At 43.6% G+C, this 16,383-nt stretch overlaps 1 protein-coding gene across 5 annotated transcripts in view; it reads left to right on the top strand.

Annotated features, from left to right (window-relative positions):
- The window catches only part of RGMB (repulsive guidance molecule BMP co-receptor b), a 107,219-nt gene that overhangs the window by 53,497 nt on the left and 37,339 nt on the right, over positions 1–16,383 (top strand). For all 5 annotated transcript variants that reach the window (XM_077462341.1, XM_077462340.1, XM_077462344.1 and 2 more), the window contains one exon: positions 15,103–15,611. In XM_077462341.1, the coding sequence (XP_077318467.1) occupies positions 15,103–15,611 (509 nt within the window). The remainder of the gene's footprint in view (positions 1–15,102; positions 15,612–16,383) is intronic.

The following is a 16,383-nucleotide window of genomic DNA, read 5'->3' as shown; positions in this document are numbered from 1 at the left end:
CTCCGGGCTTTCGCCTTCCTAGCACAACTCTGGCCCCGAAGGCAAATTGATTTGATTGATCTTCTAAGACCAGCGCTACGTTATAGTATAAAGCAAATGAGCAGCTCGGGGCCTCCTACTGTTCATTGCTTCTTCCTTTGTTGGTGCTGTGACGTGTTTTACCAAACCTTAATGACTAAAAATGAATGTAACAGAATAAAACATCAAACATTTCCTAGAGAGCCAGAATGCCAAGAAATAGATAAATATGTAAATTACTTTTTGACTCGTAGAAGGACAAAAGTAATGGTGGAACCCTATGTTATATTATAGAGAAGTGAGTTGGTTGATGGTAGCACACTACATGCTTTGAGTTATCTCATGCAGCCTTTCTCAACCTTTTTAGCCCCCCCTAAGAAACCCTTGAAATAATTTTCAGGTATCGGGGAACCCAAAACCGATGCATTGGGGAAAAATGCCCCTTGCATTGGTGGTGGGAAAAATACCCCTCTCACTTATGAGAATGCCACCCTTCCAGGCAGATAAAAAGATCTTCTGGCATCGTGCCACTGGCTCTTTCAAGTAGTAATGGCCCCAGGACTATGCAGGTACCATCAAATAGGAGATCAAAGTGGAAACGTCCCTCTGTCATTCGACATTGATTATTTTTATAGGGGGAGAGGCTTTTTTAGCTAAGCACACCCTTTCCTACCTGCATGCCTGAGCTAATGACAGGTGGATTCCTGGAAGTAAATGCTACATGAATCATCTTGCCCTTAGGTTGGATTCATACCTATGCATTTTTAGTGCATTTTGCAGATTTGTACTACAGAATTTGTTCCATAGGAAACCATGTTAAATGGACTGTAGTGCAAATCTGCAAAATGCATAGGTGTGAATCCAGCCTTACTCAAGATGGTCATGGTCAGAAATGGTAGGGGGTGTTTTTGCAACAAAATATAAAGCATGGAGACGTGGATTGACGAGGGGGAGTTTGCTTTGAATTTTAAAAATGAATAAAATAGCAATTTTGGTTTGTGGTGTATGAAGCGTGTAGCTCCACTTCAAGGAACCCCCTAGCAACCTCTGGGAGAACTCTAGGGTTCCATGGAACACTGGGTAAAGTGTTACTAAACCCACAACAGTAGAATCGGTCTGTATATGCGGTATAAGGGGTTAATCCTCTGCATTGTGTATTAAGGCTGTTTGATCCTGTTCCTCCCCTTCTTCCACTGTCCCCAATCTTCTGATAGAACAGAGACTAGGGGACAAGCTGCACATGCTTAGTTTGGTGTGTATTGCTAGATTAAAAATTTTTTTGCTTGGGAGGGTGCATATGATCAGCGCAGGGCAAATCAGCAGTATCCAGACCAGTGGTTCTCAACCCTGTCCTCAGGACCCACTAACAGGCCAGATTTTAAGTATTACCTTGGGGAGATGCAGACTGGAATACTGCAATCACTGAGCAGCAAATGAGATCACCTGTGATGTATTTCAGTTATCTTGCAAACCTGGCCTGTTAACTCCTGTCCTCAGGACCCACTGAGAACCACTGGTCCAGACAGATGGTCAGGGGTCCTACAGCCTCATAGGACAGTCAGAGAAGAATGAAAACTCCTCCTACAAGCTTTCACCAGACACTGATAGAAATCACAAGACTGCTATATACTGCTGATGAGAAAAGGTATTTAACAGTTTACCGTATATACTCGAGTATAGGCCGACCCGAATATAAGCCGAGGCCCCCAATTTACCCCCAAAAAAACTGGCAAACTTATTGACTCGTGTATAAGCCGAGGGTGAGACATGCCTGTCCATCCCTGTGTGTGTGTCCGTCCATCCCTGTGTGTCCGTCCATCCCTGTGTGTCCGTCCATCCCTGTGTGTCCGTCCATCCATCCCTGTGTGTGTGTCCATCCATCCATCCATCCATCCCTGTGTGTGTGTGTCTCCATCCATCCATCCATCCCTGTGTGTGTGTGTCTCCATCCATCCATCCATCCGTGTGTGTGTGTCTCCATCCGTGTGTGTGTGTGTGTGTGTGTGTGTGTGTGTGTGTGTGTGTGTGTGTGTGTGTGTCCAGCCTACCTTTGTCCCGAGCCTTTGTCCCGAGCCTCCGTCCCGTGTCGTGCCTTGCCTTCGTCCCGTCCCGTCCCGTCCCGTCCCGTCCTGTCCTGTCCCGTGCCGTGCGTTGCCTTGCCTCCGTCCCGTGCCCTCTTCGTCGGCGGCCATTGTAAAATTCAAAAGCCGCGCCTCCTCCTTCGCCTGTGATAGGCGGAACACTGAATTTCCCAGCAGCCTGTGTTCCGCCTATCACGGACGTCGTATCATCCTCGTCCGTAGTACGAGGATGAGCGGATGCCCGTGATAGGCGGAACACAGGCTGCTGGGAAATTCAGTGTTCCGCCTATCACAGGCGAAGGCGGAGCCGGAGGCGCGGCTTTTGAATCAGAATGGCCGCTGTCTGTCTGCTCGACACGCTGATCGAGCGGGCAGACAGCGATGACTCGAGTATAAGCCGAGGGGGCACTTTCAGCCTCAAAAAAGAGGCTGAAAATCTCGGCTTATACTCGAGTATATACGGTATATTTATTAGAATAATTGCATTTCCATGTTCTGTGTACTGTGAGATACCAGATATAGTGAATGCAGGTTCCTGGGTTTAGTAACACTTTAAGACTAGCTGGTCTAAGGCCTCATGTACACTGCTGCTGATAAACGGACATTTAGAAGCAGTTGGGCGTTTTTTTTTTTTGTTTTTTTTTTCAGCTGCTCCTGAACTCTCCTCTGTCATCTTATAAGTACATGTACACAGGGTTGTTTCTAGGCAGTTTAGCTTAGAAGCATTTTTTGGAAAGCAAAAAAATTAGTTGAGAACGGATGTTCAAAGGCATTTCAAATGCCTGTAACAGTTTGTAAATGCTGCTAAACGCATTAACGTACGTTTAGCCGCGTTTTCATTTACAGGCTTTATTTTATTTTTGACTATTTGTAAAAAAAAAAAAAAAAATAGAGCTTCTAAACGCAAATGCAGCACGTAAACGCGACAATGATCCATAACACAAAGTGATGTCCTGGCCTGCACTGGAGCATCACCATGACCTACAGATTAAAACTTTGTTTGTTCTTTGCTAGTAGTTAAATCGCAAGTAGTATAAATCTGCTTAATAAATTCTATGTGGATCTAAACTAAAGGTTTAAAATGTGTTGTTTCTTTTTGTGTGAAAGCCTCAGCCTGAGTAGAAAGTCTGTCCCCTGCCAGAATACTTTAGACAAGGACCGTTCCTCTCTACAGGCAGGGGCCTCTCTGCAGAGGTCCGCCACAGTCCCTATGATAGAGCTTAGTGCTCATCAAAAAGCACCGTGTGAGTTTTCCTGATTTCTGAGATATATTTCCGACTCAGCTGCGGGTTGTCGGACCTTTGCAGTGACACCGCTGCTTCCACACAGATAGCAAATGGTCCCTCTCTACAGCATGCTAGCAAGGGACAGGCTTTTCTTCTTTTCTATGTTTGGAGACGAGACTAAAAGCCATTGCTTACTTCCACAAAGGATGATAAATGAACTATAGGGCAAACTATGTTTTCCTTATCGAAGATGGAGTCTGAACTTATACTATTAGCTGCGACCAATGCGAGCCAAACTCTGATATTTATTATTGCCAAGTATGATGTCATTTTCAGCACACCGAACTTGTCATTTGTGATGGTTTTTAGGTATTTAAAGAGGAACTGCAGTCTGCTCACATAATTTTAAAAAACAACTTTGCCATTCTGAAGCTTCCCTCCAACCACTTTGCATATTATTTTGTATAGACTGTGGTTCTGTACTTGCCAAATATGCTGCAGAAATTTCCCTCCACTGAGTCTGGCTGCAGCCATTTTAACTGTGGGCAGCTGAAGCTGCTGCCTGTTCACTTCCTGGATTTACATAGAGGCACACCTCCAGCTCTGCAGCTCTCATTGGACCTCTTATGACTCCCCCTTCCTGGCAAACTCTCAGGAGAGTGAGCTGTGTATGATGTCATAAGCCTAGGCTTTTTACCAGACAGGAAGTGGGCTGTATAAGGTATTTACTGGTAGAAAATAAATGACTGAAGTTCTGCTTTAATTAATATTCATTTTAAGTAAAAGATTTAAAGATTTCAATAATGCCTATATGGTTCAAAGCCAGCACAGAAGTGACTCACCTAATTATTCTATTCCAATACTGATTAGAAAAACTAGAGAAAATAACGTAATTATTGGTCAGTGCATACCCATCTAAAAGCTCTTTGTGTCGGGTATTGAGTGGTATTTATTTCACATTCATTGTGTTGACACTCTGCAGATGCCTAGCAAATGAAGCATTAACCTTCCTTCATGTAACCAAAGTGTGAATTATAAAGCCGTTCTGTGTTTACCATGGGTATGCCATTACAGAGTTTATTCTTTTAGAGAAGTGATAAGAATATAATGTGTTCTATACACTGAATGAGATTAGGAAAGTGTGATCGTATGTCTTTGGAGCAAGGTCCTTAGGGATTGTCACTAGAAGTGGCGGAAATGATGTGCCATTTAAGCATGAACACTGGTTTGTGACCATAACAACCTTATAAAACAATACAGTCCTTTTCATCAGAAAGCTGACTCTCCCTGTGCCAAAAAGCTTGTCTCCTGCCAGCATTCTACAGAAAAAGACCCTTGCTGCGGTGTGGAAGCAGTGGTCTCTCTGCAGAATTCCAACATCCCACTGCTGAGCCAGATCTAGAATAAGCTTTGATTACAAGGCTATAGGTCTGACTAGTTTGAAGGTCACCAGACCACTGCAGAGCCCATAGCTTACAATCAGGTGTGCTAATCTAGATTGTAAGCTCTAACAAGCAAGGCCCTCTGATCCCTCCTGTATTGATTTGTATTGTAAGTGTACTGTCTGTCCTCATGTTGTAACGTGCTGTGCAAACTGTTGGCGCTGTATAATAATAACCTGTAGAAGACGTTATAGAGGAAAGTATGACTGCTTTTGCACGTCTCACCAATTTCTGAGTAGTTCTTAAAGGACATCTTTGGTCACCTCATACACTTTCCTTTTATACCATCAGCATTGTAAAAGCAATACAAACAATAGTTCTATTTGACAATCCAATATAAGCTTATATGAAAAAAGTTCTACGGCTCTGCTGGCCATCTCTTTCCGCAGCTTCTCTGCTTTTTACTTTCTATTTCTAAGGACTACATATCCCATGGTACCATGCTGCCTGCAAGCAGTGATTTCTGTACTGATTCCGCCTTCTGAAACTCCTGTTCTCAGCAGCTTTGTGGTTCAGAAGGCAGGCTCTGTGAAATGTGTGACACAGCAGTGCCTACTCACAGGGCTTAGTGAATACATGTCACAAGATTCAAGGCGGTAAATGAGAGGATCTTCACAAAGTAAGTTTACAAACTTCAAGATCATTCAGATTAAGGTCAAATCACATGACAAGTCAGGTTTTGTGGCGCCGCATCAATTTGAAAAAGTAGTTCCTGCGCTGCTTTTGGCGAGTTGGACTTGCATTGACATCTGTGCATGAAGCCGCACAGATGTCTTCTGGTAGCACAGACATGTGGCTTTGAAATTGTGCGATTTTTCAGATGAAGTCACACAAATTCAAAGCCGCAGTCAGTGTGAATGAGGCCTAATAGGAGTAGGCTGGAATAATTTAAATAAAATGGTGGAAATTTAAATATAATTTTACATTTTGACCATAGATGCACTTTATCTACTTGCCGACCAGCCGCCGCAGATATACTTTGGCAGGCCGGCTCTATTACATGAATCGCCATACCGGTACGGTGCTCCGTGTAACAGCTATAGCAGGCGAGCCACCGGAGCCGATGCACGTGGCTGGCGGCTGCGATGACCCGCGATCGCTCCACAGAGACCCAGAACGAGAATCTGTCAGTGTAAACAAAGGATCCCAGTTCTGTCAGGTGAGTAGAGAGCGATCGTCTGTACCTAGTGATCAGAAACGGTGATCGCTCTCTCTCTCGCTCTCTCTCCCCACACAGTTCCGTGTAGAAAAAGACTGGTAGGCAATGTAATCCTTTCCCCATTGCCAATCAGCAATACTAGTGAGTAGTCTCTTTTGACCTGCTTGTCCTCTTTGGGCAAACCTTCCACTGCTCAGATCTTCTTTATGACCGTAAGTTGAGTGCCAGCTGGCATTCATTCGGGTATAATGGCCCTTGATCATTGTATATAATTGTTACATAGTTACGTTGAGAAAAAGACACAAGTCCGTCTAGTTCAACCATAAAAATAATATCAAACAGTCCCATATACACAATCCTATACCCACAGTTAATCCAGAGGAAGGCGAAAAACCAGCAAAGCATGATCCAATTTGCTACACGCTTACCACGAATCGTTGGTCTCGTCTGGTCGTTTCCTTTGGGATTGCCTATCTTCATACTCCTTCGGAGTGACATACTTGTTAGACTCACTAACGTTTGGTACGTGCATCCACCCAAGTCGGTAAGAGTACCTTATTGTGTTTTTCCCTGGGAAGAATCCACCGGCACACCAATCACTCCAGCCAAATACATTTAGAAGTGGAATTATAAGAACTTTTCCTGCGTATTGTTGGGGCCAATATATGGACTCAGTCCTATAATTCACTGTTTTATTAGTACCATTCACATTATTTCTACTTGTTCCTTTGTTCACATTTATATGTTCGTTGGCATCATCGCGTGATTTATGCTACTATTTGGATTAGATTATTCACTAATCAATCTCACCCTGATGTTATATTTTTGAGCACAATTGTGAACGCTGCACATATTTTTCTACAATTTGCTACAGCAGGGGGAAAAAATTCCTTCCTGAGCCCCAAGAGGCAATCGGATTTTCCCTGTCTCAACTTTACCTATAAATGTTAGTACCCAGTTATATTCTGAACATTCAGGAAAGAATCCAGGCCTTTCTTAAAGCAGTCTACTGAGCTGGCCAGAACCACCTCTGAAGGGAGTCTATTCCACATTTTCACAGCTCTTCCTGTGAAGAAACCTTTCCACATTTTGGAGATGAATTCTCTTGGTGTGTAGGTGTAAATAGTGCCCCCTATGGTGATCTTACAAATATTTTTGTATCAGGATGGATTAACTTAGTCTGTCACAATAATGTCATGTTGGGGTGGAGGTGTTAAAAGTTGCTTTATGCCGAGTACACACAACCGTCTTCCCGACGGACTTTCGGCAGATTCAATGGACTTTCCGAACGGACTTGGCCAAACACAAGCACACCCAAAGTCCGACGGATTGGAATGTGATGACGTACGACCAGAATAGAATAAGGCAGTTCATAGTCAGTAGCTGCCCTAGGGTCGGTTTTCGTCTGTCGGACTAGCATACAGACGAACTGATTTTTCGACTGGACTCGAGTCCGTCTGAAAGATTTGAAACATGTTTTAAATCTAAAGTCCGTCTGATTTTTAGACCGCAAAGGTCCGATGAAGCCCACACACTAACGAAATGGCCGGAGGATTCGTTCCGTCGGACCTAGTCCGTCAAAGTCAGGTCGTGTGTACACGGCATTAGAGTTGAGTGTGAGGGTTAGACCCTCCCTGATAACTGCATGGTTAAGGGGCCACCTTTCTGGTGAAGTGGGACATGCTCCATACAGGCAGCCATTTTATTGATGTAAAAATCTATTGGATTGAACCAATTGTTTGGCTTTTCCGCAGTGTCCTATGAATGGTGAGGATGCTCCTGCTTTCCATATAATTGATTGGCTGCATGCTTATGAATTGTGATGCATGTCAAAATGGGTCTCGCAACAGTAAGTCATAAATGACGGGTGTACTTTAAATTCTCTTCCATGATGCAGATAAGTACTCAGTCAAAATGCTCTGCTTCTGATACCTAGATATCTAATGCTAAATATTAAAAATAAATTGGAAATGTAAATCAATCAAAGCATTAGCTCTTTGTAATCCTATCCAAATGCCAGGCAAAGGCTTCTGATTTCAACAAAGCAATGCATGCATTTCCTGAATGAAGATGAAATGGGGCAGAGGCTGCTTACTCATACATTTCATGGCCTTTCTTGGCTGGCTCCCCAAGCTTGTTTTTTTACTAAGCATTGCTCTGGCATTCTGACAGTAGTGTTTTCTCTTTTCTTTTAGGCACCCTGTCTAACCAAAGTGTGCACTGTCATTATAAATGTATGAATAATGGATATTTCTGGGTGTAGGCTGTACAGGATGTTCAAAGAGATAAAACCTTAAATTGATGAGGCTTCTAAATCAGAAATCTATATGCAGCTTGGCCATAATAAATTCTAAGCTTGAATCCCGCTAAGGACTACCTGGATTGTATTAAAGCTGACCTGTCTTCTGCATTGCGAAGAGTCGCTAGACAACACAAATTTAAAATTGCTGAGCTTGCGTCTGAGAGGACACAAAGCCTTGGTAGTCTTTCAGGTCTCTGATGTCAGGTAGAAAAAAAAAATAACCATGTTCAGGCCATATTGCTGAATTGTACACTAACCTTAATGAGAACACCGCTCCACTTTGGAAATGGCACCTATCTCTATAGAAATGACCTTGCCATGTACAGATCAGCATCAGAAAGGGGTATTCGGCATGCGCTAACGTGCACAGAGCATTGTCTGTTACTTTGACCAAATAAAGAGTATTGAGCTAAGGCTTCGTTAAAATTAGTATAGACTTTAAGGCTTGTGAGTACAAGGTGCCCCATTCATTTGAATTGCTCTACTTCATGATCCTGCTGGAGTGAGTGCTAATTGCACAATTCATTAAGAGGGTGGAAGACAATATTTTAGTAGCTTTAGCCCTGGCTCAGATGGGTGCTAACCACGTCTAGTAAACGTATGAGACACACCAGTGCTGCCTGCTTCCAAAGTTGCTAGTTCCATAGTTGTTCAGCTCAACTGTGGTTGCACTGGTTTTAAAGCGGCGTTAATGAACCAGGGTTCCAAGGAACTCTATGGTTCCTTGGGGGTTGCTATGGGTTCCTTGGGTGATGAGAAATCTGTATTTTTAAAGTGACCACTAATGCCAATTATTGTGACTTTCTGTAGGGGGGCATTCTTTTCCATTGACCACAAATATAAGAGACATTCTTTCCACTAAGCTGCAACCTTAGGAGCATTTTGCCAATTAAAGCGGATGTAAACCCATCGATTTAATAGTATAAAAAAACAGTTACATTCCCGGCATTCTGAAAATACTAACTGTCACATTGGCTGTGCTCTCATCTAAACTGTCAAATTATCCAATGGCTGGTGTCATAACTGATCACATGTGCAGCATCATGACAGTTGAAGATTAAACAAAGGCTAAGATGGCAGCTTCCTTGGCTGAAAGGGATAGGAGGGTTTACTTCCACTTTAAGCACCAATGTAAGGATCATCTCTCAATGTAAGGAGCAAACCTTCTTCTCCCAATAGCCACCAATGTAGAGGTAAATCTATGTATTAAGTTTTGTATAATGCAAGAACAGAAAAAAAAATGGCAATCTCACATAGACATTACTAAGCCGGTGTAATAACCGGAACAGAAATGTCCATTGAGTCAAAATAGTTTAGGGCAAGGGTCTCCAAACTTTCTGAACAAAGGATCAGTTTACTGTCCTTCAGACTTAAGAGGGGCTGGACTGGATTGGGAGTAGAAAAGGTCCCAACGTCAGTTGGAATAGTCAGTGGTTGGAGTCAGCGGGAGGAATAGCACCCCATTGTAGATGTCAGTGGGAGAAACTGTGCCCCATTGTGTGTGTCATTGGGAGAAATTGTTCCCCATCATTGCTGTCATTGGGCCCGTTGTTGGTATCATTGAAAGGAACTGTGACCCATCATTGGTGTCAATGGGAGCCATTCTGCCCCTTCATTGGTGTCAATGGAGGTAATTGTGCCTCATTGTTGGTATCAGTGGATGAAAATAGTGCCCCAAGGGCCGGATAAAAGTAAGCAAAGGGCCACAGTTTGGAGACAACTGGTCTTGGGAAATGAGTAGCGCTCAATTAAGAGAAATATGGAGTGGCACTTATTCAGAAAGAATAACATTGGAAATACTGTTTGGAGAGGGGGAAGGGGGATGGAGGCAACATAATAGCCACTAATTTAAAGGGTAATTCCACTTTTGTGGAGTAAAATAAACTAGCAATTAAAAAATAGTTTAGCAGTTACAATTGCAAGACAAGTCATATTGTGATTTGAATGTTATTAAAAATTACCTTTATTCATTTCAATTTTCTGCGCTGTAATTTTCTGTAAAAAGCAATATGGCTACCCAGAGGCATTCTGTACACAGATAATGTACAGAACACCCCCCCCCCCCCCCCCCCCCCCAGATGAGCAATATCCTGCGTGATTAACTTACTGATTTTCCCAGAAATCTTCACTAAGATACAAATTCGATTTTGAACATCCCCTGCAAGAATTAATTTTTGGTGAGTTGCGCACCCTGTAACTGCCCTCATTAAAGCCACGTGCAGCAGCTGATTTATAATTATAAAACCATTCACGTTACAAACGGACACAAATGGCTATTTCTTGACTGTTGACTTCACTGGCTGCATACTAGTTCTGGGTCAGTGACGTACAGGACGTTGAAGCTTTAAGAGCAATTGGCGTGCAACACAACAAAGGTGAAAATGATTGGATGCTCATATACATCCACCTCCCATGTGAAGGTGCCCTTCGAATCCTGTTGCTTAGTAATACGGGTTGGGCTTTGTTTGAGTTGGTTTATATTTTCATACATCTGTTAGGGCAGAGTCACCCTGTGGTGGGTCAATTGATCCTTGGCGTTGATCTCCTTTCACTCAGCTCATTTACTCCCTTCAAAACTTTCATTGGTTTAATGCATAGTTTAATATTATTTATGGCCGATGGTTGCAGAGGCTGAGAAATGACAGCGCATACTTTGATTATTTGCAGTTCAGGGCCTGTCATGACCATTATGTATAGATCTCCCGAAGGTGCAGTTTTCTAGACGTTCTGTAAGTCCTCGTCTCAGTCAGTGGAGGTCAGCTGTGTGGCTTTTTTTTTTTATTTGTTTAGATTTTCTGACCTTTGAAGAAATGGCAGTCGGAGAAATGTATCTTGTCTGATTGCAGCATAGGTTGTTATTGTTCCAAGTCATCTTGGGAAAGGCAGAGCGAGCTTGAAATTTGATTTGCTCCAGGCCTCGTTGAACTAAGTTCCTCTCTGTCTGCTGGAAGAGCTTAGCTACAATTCTGTTTTGCATAGCTTGAAATGTGAGCTGTATTTTTTATTTTTTTCTCTTTACTGTATGTACATGGATTGGAATATTAGCTTACCGCCTGTGTTTTCCTGGCAGTGTTTCCCAGGCTGTAAAGAAACATCAGGGTGGTCAAACCTAATGGCCACAAAAATCCAGTGTGAAGCTCACATTTTTTTTTTTCCAAAATTGTTTGCTCTGTGTGCTGTTGATTGTAGAGCTCCAGGCAAAAGTAAAAAATATTTAGTCAGTATGTATATTCAGTGAATCACGTATGTTATTGTAAAACCTGTGCCAAGTGTAATTACCTGTAATCCTTCTTTATATTAAATTCCCATCACCCTCAACCACCAGTTAAAATCTGAAAGTGGCAGAGTGAGGGTGTTGCCTATACCAGCTGTTAAAATGGGGGAACATTTTTTAAATTTGTAGACTCTCCTGGGTAGGGTAGGGTAGGATCGGATGCACAGTAAATATTCTCTTGGATAGGATGCACAGAAAAGACTTTGATGCACAGTAAATACTCTACACTCCCTTGGCCTCTGTGGTTCTGTTTTATCCTGGTTCTCCTCCTACCTATCTCAGCGCACTTTCAGTGTCACTTACAACTCCATCTCCTCCACTCCTCTTCCTCTTTGTTGGGGTACCCCAAGGCTCTGTCCTTGGGTCCCTCCTATTCTAGCTCTATACCTCTTCCCTGGGCCAGTTGATAACCTCCCATGGCTTCCTACCACCTCTACGCCAATGACACCCAGCTCTATCTCTCCACTCCTCAACTCACTCCCTCGATCTCCTCACGGATCTCAAACTTACTGAATGACATCGGTGTGGATCTCACACCACTTTCTCAAACTCAATCTTTCTAAAACTGAGCTTGTAATATTTCCTCCTTCCTGGTCCCCCCCCCCCCCCCATGACTTTACCATTAAGATCAACAACACAACCATTGGTCCCTCCGCACATGCCAGGGTCCTGGGTGTAATCCTTGACTCTGACCTCTCCTTCAGCCCCCATATCCAATCACTGGCTAAATCCTGCCGCCTTCACCTCTGCAACATCTCCAGATTTCGACCCTTCCTGACTAATGACACCACAAAGCAACTTCTTCACTCCTTGATTATTTCCCGCCTTGACTACTGCAACTCTCTCCTTAATGGCCTACTCTTATGCAGGCTTTCCTCCCTTCAGTCTATTATGAATGCTGCTGCTAGACTAATAGACCTCACTAGTCGATCTGTGACTGCTGCCCTTCTCTCACAATCCCTTCACTGGCTTCCGCTACCCCACCGTATAAAATTCAAAATGCTAACCACAACATACAAGGCCACCCACAACATTGCCCTCAGCTACATAACCAACCTGATCTGCCAATATCACCCAAATCATCCCCTCCGCTCCTCCCAGGACCTCCTGCTCTCTAACTCCCTTGTTACCTCCTCTCATGCTTGCCTTCAGGACTTCTCCAGAGACTCTCCCATCCTCTGGCACTCCCTGCCCCAGTATATCCTAACAGCCCCTAACCTGTCCACCTGTAGGAAATCCCTGAAAACTCACTTATTCAGGGAAGCCTATCGCACACACACCTAACAACCCAATCAAATCATTCCCCGCATCTATTACCTTTTTGTACCACCACCCCCTCCCTTTTAGAATGTAAGCTGTACGAGCATGGCCCTCCTGTCCCCCCTCTACACTGTAAAGCACTGCATAAACTGTTGGCGCTCTATAAATCGTGTATAATAATAATAAAGACTCTCCTGGATAGGGTAGGATAGGATGCACAGTAAAGTCAGACAGGGTTCAGAGGTTTCCATATGCAGAGTTGAAACTCCCCGGAGATATAATTGTGAGCTGAAAAATGAGTCACGCGGCATTGAGTAAAAGATTGTAAAGTATTGAGGCGTTCTTAATGGGCCGCTGACATTGGGGAAACCCTGCTGTGTTGGTACACAATGTGTATGCTTATTGCAGTTACTAAGTCTCGCTGTGCAATTGTGAGATCTGCAACCCATTTCACCAAGTTTTACATTTTCCAGGTAGGCAGAGGATGTTAAATGTGCTGGAAAAAGGTTTTATTTCTACTGAAATAGTCAGAATGGATTGTAGTAATCTTCTGCGGTAAATGGGATCTTTGGCAATGTATTTAAAGCTCAACTGAATTTCAGTTTAAATCGGCTAGGCTTCATGTACACGAGTGCTTTGGCTCACACGGCATAAAAAACAGGCGTATTTCGGCACAGGTGGGTACATACAGCCGCTGCCAGCAGCCTGTCAAAATCAGCCAAGTGATATTTGTGTACAGGGGCATGTGTCTCGAATGCTGACCTTCCCTGTACGCATACGGCCTTGAAAACAAAGTAAGAACCCTTTCACACTGGACCTTGTTAGCGCTAAAGTGCCTGTTAAAGCGACACTTTTTGACAGCTAGCGGGGTGCTTTTTAACCCCCGCTAGTGGCCGAAGAAGGGGTTGTATGCACCCATGTTGCGGCTCTTCTGAATCGATTTTCAGGCGCTTTGAAAGCGCTGCCCATTCATTTCAATGGGCAGGGGCGTTTTGGGAGCGCTGTATACAGTGCTCCCAAACCACCCCAAAGATGCTGCTTGCAGGACTTTTCCTAACGTGTCCTGCAAGCGCGCCGCATCAGTGTGAAAAGTCACACTGAAATGAATGGGAGGCGGTTTTCAGGTGCTAAAACGCCTGAAAACCGCCTCAGTGTGAAAGGGGTCTTATGCTCAGATATGCGGACAGCCGCCATGGATTTCAGATTTTGACAGGCTGCTGGCAGTGGGCTTTACACCACCTGTGCCTCTCGTGTGCCGAAATGCGTCTGCCTTTTTTTTTTTTTTTTACGCCGTAGAGGCCAAAGTTTTAAATACCCTAGTTCCTAAATACCATCCGAGTGCATCAAATCGAAGGGTGTGCAGAGATTTACAGTTGGTTTTCTTTAGAAAGAAGCAACAGTCTGAGTAGAAAAGCCTGTCCCCGGCCAGCTCTTGCAAAAGAGAACCCTTGCTTTCTATGTGGAAGCAGTGCCCTCTGTGCAGAGATCTGCCAAACTACCAACTGAGTCAGCACTAATTAATCAGCAGGGAGAAAGAGAGTTTTTTGCTGATTGAAGAGCTCTATATCTAACCACATCAAAGGGCGTGTTGACCTCTGCAGGGAGACCACTGTTTCCATGCAGTAAGTGGTATTCTCTGCAGCATGCTTGCAGGGGACAGGCTTCTCTACTCAGGCTGTTGTTGCTTTCTTAAGAAAACAAATTGTAAGCCTGGAATATATTTTAACTGATTTAAACTTAAACCTCAAGTTCCGTTGGGCTTTAACTTTGCAATATAGTAAAACTTTATATATTTAAGTGGGTCTGCCTATCAAATCGACTTGCCTTCACAAATATTTTCTGTTTTTGATAAGCTTCTGAAATGCTTCCAGATTCATCTGTGAATGCTATAAACTGCTTCTCCTCTGTGTTGCACATATATGTGGCAGTACGGAGGTAAGCCGTAAGTAGTGATTTGTCACATTTATGTGGCGTTATGTTGTTCTGTGGGCGCACTTGATGTGAGACCCCCACAAGAGTGATGAGCTGTCACAAATAGCTCACTGTCAAGTACTGATGAATGGGAGCCAGTAGAAGGGGCACCTGATCACTGTAATTTGCACACCGTAATTATGTAAACGCATAAGTGCGATCTCAGCCTACCCTCACTGGTTATTTAAAGGTTCAACAGCAAGGGGTTAAAGGTGTTTTCATGTAAACAAATGGGTATTTTAGAGATCTATAATTTTACCCGTGAGTGCCTCTATACTAGTTTTCACGGTTTGTAATTTTACAAGCACAATTTATATAGCTTTTGGATGTTTCAAGTGTTTTATAACCTTCTCTTTTCTGTTCTTGCAGGCTACTGTCATCAGCAAACGCAGTGTCGTATTCAGAAGTGCACAACCGACTTTGTGTCATTAACGTCACACATAAACACAGGGAGCGATGGCTTTGACTCTGAATTCTGTAAGGCCTTGCGGGCCTATGCTGGCTGTACGCATAGAACTTCAAAAGCATGCCGTGGAAACCTAGTTTACCATTCTGCTGTGTTGGGTATCAGCGATCTGATGAGCCAGAGGAATTGCTCCAAGGATGGCCCCACTTCTTCAACCAATCCAGAATTTGCCAACGACCTTTGTAACTTTCATAGTAGAGTGACGGCACAAGAACTAAGGGCAGGGGAGCCGACGCAGCCCAATTACCTCTTTTGTGGCTTGTTTGGGGACCCTCATCTAAGGACTTTTAAAGACCATTTTCAGACTTGTAAAGTGGAGGGAGCATGGCCACTGATAGACAACAATTACTTGTCTGTTCAAGTGACGAATGTGCCCGTGGTCACTGGATCCAGTGCTACTGCTACAAACAAGGTACCTATTACTGTCGCCCCGCTTTCATTAAATAACAGCAACTTTTTATAACATGTTTGAATGCAACCATGTAAGCAGGAAACGTTTTATTTGTTTCAGTTACCTAGTTTTCCTTCTACGTAATTGGGCATATTGCTGCTCACTGAAATGGCTGAAACCTTTGTATCTCGGCAGATAAGTCGGTACAAATTACATATTTCTGTACCTGTCCTCTATACAAAAAGGGTAGGCATACATAACCTTGTAGTTGACATCCTTAAAACCTATGGATTTGTTGAAACCAATTCTGGGCTAGAATGTCCCCGTCTTTTCATCACTGGACATTTCCAACCATCGTAGTACTGATGACCTTTTCAGGCTAGTAGTTGCCCCTAACAGGATCATGTATGCCCTCTAACTGGAAGCCCTTTTGTGTTTTGAAGGGGAATTTCTGTACATAGTGGGAGATTTGGCAATGCCTTTTTCCTAAAACCATAAAGAGGTCCTGCCACCCTTGTCCATGACCGTGTCTGTGTAAAGCCAACACCTAACCAACTTATACTTGCCTCTCTAGTGCTCTTTTGCCATTCCTTCCTCCATTGCAGCCACCAAAATACCTATTGTTTGACAGTATCAAATCACGAGTGGTGATGTCAGACCCCCAGTCATGCTTGGGCTTAGTGATTGAGTACTGTATCATTGATTGAAGCCACCTGCTCTGGGTATTTGGCAGTGGTGGACACAATAGGAAGAATGATGGGGAAGCACCCGAGAGGCGAGTATAAAGTGGTCA

The sequence above is a fragment of the Lithobates pipiens genome, unplaced genomic scaffold, assembly GCF_037356315.1.
Source record: "Lithobates pipiens isolate NorthernLeopardFrog02 unplaced genomic scaffold, aLitPip1_a1.2 Scaffold_3, whole genome shotgun sequence".
Taxonomy (NCBI): domain Eukaryota; kingdom Metazoa; phylum Chordata; class Amphibia; order Anura; family Ranidae; genus Lithobates; species Lithobates pipiens.
Note: the sequence above shows the minus strand (reverse complement) of the source record. Positions and strands in the feature narration are given on the sequence as shown.